This window comes from Adiantum capillus-veneris, chromosome 10, assembly GCF_014529385.1.
Source record: "Adiantum capillus-veneris isolate H3 chromosome 10, ASM1452938v2, whole genome shotgun sequence".
Taxonomy (NCBI): Eukaryota; Viridiplantae; Streptophyta; class Polypodiopsida; order Polypodiales; family Pteridaceae; genus Adiantum; species Adiantum capillus-veneris.
Window position 1 is genome coordinate 49841207 of NC_140940.1, and position 6511 is coordinate 49847717.

The 6511-nt window shown below is 42.4% G+C and overlaps 1 protein-coding gene across 1 annotated transcript; it reads left to right on the forward strand.

Annotated features, from left to right (window-relative positions):
* Positions 1-2926: 2926 nt before the first annotated feature.
* Positions 2927-5595, forward strand: LOC147448804 (uncharacterized). Its single transcript, XM_086521275.1, has 2 exons — positions 2927-4322; positions 4399-5595. Exons 1-2 carry the CDS (start codon positions 3072-3074, stop codon positions 5032-5034), a joined length of 1887 nt encoding a protein of 628 aa, XP_086377401.1. The 5' UTR covers positions 2927-3071; the 3' UTR covers positions 5035-5595.
* Positions 5596-6511: the final 916 nt, after the last annotated feature.

Genomic DNA, 6511 nt, shown 5'->3' on the forward strand with positions numbered 1-6511 from the left:
TACCACTTGGGGAGGGGCGGGTGGGCAACAATTGAGACCGATTTTGTAAGTGTTTTTGCATTGCCCTTAAGGTTTGATAGTTATTGATAAGTGTACTTCTAAATTCTAACATAACATATTCTTTGTATCTTTTGAACAGTGATCGATGATAGGACGTGACCCCACATTGTACGATCGCGAGTATGCGAGCAAAAAGGGCTTAAACGCCCTTATGGAAATTCTCAGTTCTCGCTCGGCATGGTTAGTATTTAACCTTACTCTTTTACATTTGTTGTATTCTAGTGATAAGCTAAAAAATAAATTGTTTTGTAATTATATGTTTATACTTACAAAAAGTATTATTGTTTTCTTTCTACAGAATCCGACAGATACGTCACTTGGACGCGATGAGACGGCTGATTAGACGACATCAATCTCGCTGTAGCTAGATAGCACTAGTTTTCTTTTGTGATAGCATGTATAATGAGATAACATGTGTACGTCATTTTTGTAACTATTGGTGAGTGATGTATTTTTTCAATAATGACAATTGTGTTGTAACTATCACATTTTGGTCAAAGCTTAACAATCAAGTGATTTTGCCTATTATGTGTATAATGTTGTCATTGTAATATTACTTTTGTCAATTCACTTTCGTCATAATACTTTTTGTCAGTTTTACATTTTTATTTTGGAAACAATGTACAATATGGTTGATGGGTAGTAGGGCAATGAACTCCCAAAACATTTTTTTCTCGGATGTCGCTATAGGCGTCTTTATGTAAGGTCCTGCAACATCGCTATATACGCCACTAAGTAAGGAAATGAAGCGTCGTTATGTGCGTCGCTATAGACGTTTGTATTTCATAACAATGTTCTCGTTGCCACACCTTTAGCAATGCTTGTAATGACGCCGGGGGGTTAAAAAATCCATTGTATTTTTGTCACTACAGCCGTCATAAGTACACATAACCTCTTGTAGTGGCAATAACCGTGGCTAAAAACGTGGTAGTGGTTTACAAGCAATAAATGCGGTAATAGTAGAGGGAGTATACCCGTAGCTATTACCGCATTTCTTGCCACCAATATTACCCCATTGATTACCGCTAAGCGCTTATTCAAAAAAATAAGATGCTTATTTGGGCCACCCAAAATTGGGTGGCCCAAATGAGCACCTTTATTTTTGACTTACATAAAACAATGAAACATCAATTATTTTTTGAAAGAGTATAAAAAATAAAAAAGTAAAATTAAATTTACTTTACCTTGATAATTTAATGTGCAGAAGATCAACTATTTAAAAAAGTTACAAATAAAATAAAAATAGTTGTATATACATTGTGCCACATTGGGACTTTATAAAAGTTTGGACAAAGATTTTTCTATCTAATACTCCTCCTCCTCATCGTCGTCCAAAGGCACGTACGTTTGATCACCTTGACTCTACATAAACCCAAATCAAATAAAACAAATATCAAGAACTCAAAACCAATTGGTACAAAATTATTTGTTTAAACTTACCGCTTGTAGTGATCCAACTGTTGTGTTGAATTACTCGCAGGAGATGTGGTTGTTCTCGAACAACCAGTGCTAAGTTTCAAATTTTGTATGCCGCTCCCGAAACTTGACCATCTCTCCGGTTGGTCGACTAATAGTGATATTTTCCTAAGTTAGCAAAAACAATAACAAATCATCAACTATAATCTTGATAATCACCGATTTAAGTTGTAATTTAATAAATCTTATTTTTGTCCTATCCATTCAAATTGAATGATTTTGTTCCTGGGTCAAATGAATTTTGTTTGTCACAATACTTTATGTGCCACTCTATACACTTACAAACACCACATATTCATGTAAAACAGAGCCAACAACCAACAAACTTCTTTTTAAAATATGATTTATGCACCACATATTATAATCCACATACACTTTTGTAAACATGGTATTTAAGAACCTTTTTTAAAGTTAAATAGTGATTTTCAAAACAACTTTGTAGCGTTTTTCTTATGAAATATACACATTGGGCAAATCACACACTATGTAAGCTGGTAGAAATGCGTTATGATTTTGCCTTGGTATTTTCTACAAATGATCTAAAAAGGACACTATAATGTCCGGTTGTGGTAGCAAACTACTGTTGAAAAAGGCTTCTGACAAAAAGACTGGTAAAGAGGAGTAGGCTCGCGAGGTGTCGTGAGTTCGTGATTGGTGGGAATAGTGTTTGCAAGATAATTCAAAAGAGAAGAAGGCATTGATGATGGAGGTAGTCCGGAGATAGCAATAAAGGGCGCATTTGCACACTACAAGAGCGGCGTTTTGGGTGAGCGCAACAATCCTGGTCGATGTAGTAAAGGCCTCTATAGGTGTTTGTCGTTTTTGGACAATGCATGAGATAGAGTAGCGAGAGAGAGGCGGCATTTTCCCAACTCTGCCGAAATTGGCAAAGTGGAGGCACATAGGTAGTGTTTTCTCTTTTGGATTCTGGACTTGAGGCTGAGTTTTGTGATAAGTGACGAGGGAGCCACTTTGCCATTATAGAATAAGTATAGATGTTGCAACCTTTGCAAATTAACTGCTCGATTGGCCCCGCTGCTGGGTGGTCTGGATTGCTAGTTATGTTATAAATCCAATGATAGGGCAATGGTCACGCCAACTAAGCCTCATTCTTGGTCACATGCAAAAAGGAGTATTAAATGAGTTTAAAGCATAGTTGGGAGGATGAATGAATAACTAAGCCTCGCGTGACCACGCAAGAGGCTTAGTTATTCATCTAATGCTTTGTCTCGGCATAGTTGGCAAAGTCTAAGCCTCGAGTGACCATGCCCTAGGCTAAATCTCAAAACCAACCAAGATTCGTTGAGTGAAACGAGTATGCTTCTGCAGCTTTAAAGGAAAAAAGTTGAGAGTCGAGACGTGTAGGTAGTTCATTCTTCCTCTCACGACTCATGAGACCTTTTCAATTCCTTACGACTCTATTGATGGATGCGGGGCGCAGGTTGTAGTCGAGGCCAGTACTGGAGTACGAAACTGAGCGCTGAGGCAGGTCAGAGCGGCTCCAACGAGGGTAGTGGAGCTCGAGCCTCGGCGAGATGTCAGGGTCAGGGACGGAAGCAGGTGATAATGGAAGCTCTTCTGCCACGTCTGCCCGCCCATGTGAGGTGATGAGGGAGCCTCCTGACTTTCTTGACTCTGCCATCACCAGCTACAACCTTACGTGCATCCCCCAGCCTCCCATACCTCCTCCACCTGTAGTCGCTGACGGTGCAGCATCTGTGGATGATGATGGAGCCTCCACAACCTGCTGCAATTGGCGGTACCGCCCCTCCCGTAATTGCCAGCGCGGACGCCCTCCAGGGCAGCAGCGCAGCCACCCACTTCCATCCTCCTTGCACAGCTCTGCCAGTGCCCATGGTGCTCCCCCACATGATACCCGTATATACTCTCATGTGCAAAGCTTCAGTACCAACGTTTCTGCTTACCTGCACACTGTTGCCAGCAGCCTCTACCCAAATAGCAATCATAATGTCCTCCCAAACCCTACCCACACCCCCAATAAACCCCCTACATCCCTTGAAATGTATGAGAGAAAGCTATCCAGAGCACGCTGGGCTGCCCGCACCGTCAGCTCATTCTACAACCTTTCCACCTTCCTTGCCCTCTGTAGCCTCACCTGGGCCACTGTCGTCCTCCTCGGCGCATTCGTCGATGATCTCCAATTCGTCGACTATGTCATGGTCACCTCATTGCTTCTACTCGAGGCCATCCGCCTCGCCTCTGCCGCTTTCTTCACAATTCTGCTCACTCATGGCCTTGCCCGCAGCAGCCAAGATCCTCAGAACATCATACATGGCAAAGATGACCATTACAGACGCGCACTCGTGGCTCGCATCCTCTCCTCCCTCTTGCAAACTGTCCTGATATTACCTAGCTTTGTTTGCCCCATCATACGATTCCGGAATCTTGACTACGACAATCACAACATCTATAGCTCCCTTCTCATCTTCTATCTCCTCATTATTTGCAATGCAACTGTTTCCTCAATCACCCTCTTCTGCTCCTCTATATCTTTCTTCAGCCTCAGGGATCGCTACGATCAAAGCACTCTCAGGTACTATGACGAGCTTTTGCAGAGGGGGATATGTTTCGGAGTCATTCAAGCAGACGATTTTGGGTTCTTTCAATTTGCATATAGAATGCTGGGGAGTGAGTTTGTCAGAATTGTACAACCAGAGGCAGTGGTAAAGAATCACAGAAAGCTTATAGAGTACCTATACAATCACAGGCTAGGGCAGGATTTTTTGCTGATCGTTTTGGAAGACGATGATGCATTTGTGCAACAGGTAGATCCAAAAGGCTACTTTCGAAATGTTGATGTAGTGATGTCGAATTGCAATGGTTTTTTGTTCTCTGTTGCAGGCTGCGGTGAACATGGCGGGGTTTTGGGCAGATCCAAGCAAGAAGGTGGGGTTGAAGGAGGTGAAGCTAGCGAAGAAGGTGCTGAGGGGGATGGCAGACAAGGTGGGGTCGGGGCAAGTAGGATGGGCGGCCGTGAATAGCTTTGGCGGCATAGCGAGGAGGGATCCGAGAGTTCTTGCAGAGACGAGGACGAGCGGCGGGGTGCCATTGCTGGAAAGGCTAGCAGAGCATGTGGATGGGAAGAGCTCAGGGTCACTGGTGTATGTGAGGACGCTAGTGCTATACTATCACTACAGTCTGGAGAAAGGGGAGGAAGTGGCGGTGCTGAGGACGGAGAGGGAGCTGGAGGGAAAGCTAAGGCAGCTGCTGGCCGGCGGGGAGAGAGTGGAGAGGGCGCGGTTGTTTGCAGGGTACCTGTTGCATTTGCTGGGGCGTTTGGATGAGGCTTGCTATGATGACGTGGCCTCTATCCGTCCAAGCAAGGACAGATACTGGTTTCGAATGGAGCTGCAGCTTTTCCACTTCATTCGAAGGCAGTGCCAAATTCATGAGTCACCCCCTGACCTGCTCGCCCTCCCTAAAGATTTCATCCGTAAGGACGACAATGTTGGCCCCAATGGCCAACGGTTCCTTTGATCCAATTTTTTGTTGAAGAAGGTAGAATTGTATTAAAAAAAAGGTGGAAAGAGATACAAAGTACCCACAGGGAGGGGGTGGGTATCCCCAGTACAAAAATTTACAGAGACAGAGCCTCTTTCATCTTGAATCTACAGGGGTTATAATACTGAGGGACTGTTTTTCTCCATTGTTGCCATCTACCTCCACCTCCACCTAACTAGCACAAGAAGAGGGTGCTTCTCATGTCATCCAAGTGACCTAAACCTCCCAACACGAGTCAACACCGAAGTTAAACTAGGAGGTAACAACTTTGCATTGTTGGCTACCTTCAATATTTTGTGCCCCAAGGCACCGCAATTGACCAAACATATTGCGCATATTGTTGTAGTTGAGAGATTCAAGTTTCCTATTTTTCTCTCAAGTTCAAAGTGGGCATGTCTCCTTAGAGAGTTCAGCCCAAGCTTGTGTATTCTTTTAGCAAATGTCTCTCCGATATCTTTGTTTCTCAACTACTGTTCACCTCCACATACGCAAATTGCTTCCTAGTGCTAAATTGTGCAAAGTGCATTTGAACCCCTATTTCGAAGAATATGCAGTGTCTTCTAGTTAATATTTCAAGAGAGAACATGTCATTTTCTCGAGTTTTTGTCACCTTCTTTCATGTGTCAAGGCATTTTATAGTTTGTAGCTATAACATTCTCTTAGAAGTTAGATGTAATAGGCCATAAGTATTATTTATTGGTTACATGGAGGATGGAGGCATGAGATACAAGCACACCCATACATTTAGAACTTTCAAGACCAAATCAAGCGACATTTCTTCAACAAGCACATTACTTCATGACATTTGTGGATGACATGTTAAGAAAGGTATGGGTCTATTTTCTCAAGCAAACATTTAATGTATTTTCTTACCTTAGGCAACTCAAAAGCAATGATTGAGAAAGAATGTTGAGACTACATCAAAATTTCTACATCATCTTAAGGGGGAAAGTGCAAGTGAAAGGAGTGAAAACAATTTTGTTGGCAACGTTGAACCAAATGGGATGGCAGAAGGAAAGAACAGGGTAATTGTTGAGCATGTAAGAGCCATAGTGATAAAGCAAAGCTTCCAAAAAAACTTTTGGGGTGAAAGAGTCAACACCTCAATTTATCACACGAATAGTACTCTTGCATAAGCTCTCACTAAACTAATTAACTCATGAGAAGACATAATCAAGTATCAACAAATCTATTTCTCACTTCAAAGGTTGTGGATACATTGTGGATACCTGCTAGTGCTATGTGAGGAACTATGGCTAAGATGAATGCTTGAATACCTTAGGTTTGACATCTTGATCCCTACAAAGATCTTTTGTGACAAGATCTCCATCATTTCTCTTACAAATTTTATAACTGTGCATGCTAGAACCAAGCCTATAGAGGTCAATTACCATTTCACCAGGGAGAAGGCTCTTGAAGAAGAGAAGAATTGTATTCATTGCTATTCCAATGG

Coding starts and splice junctions, on each gene's coding strand:
- LOC147448804 (XM_086521275.1), top strand. CDS start 3,072: ATGTCAGGGTCAGGGACGGAAGCAGGTGATAATGGAAGCTCTTCTGCC. Junction 4,323..4,398: donor ATGATGCATTTGTGCAACAG/GTAGATCCAAAA, acceptor TCTCTGTTGCAG/GCTGCGGTGAACATGGCGGG.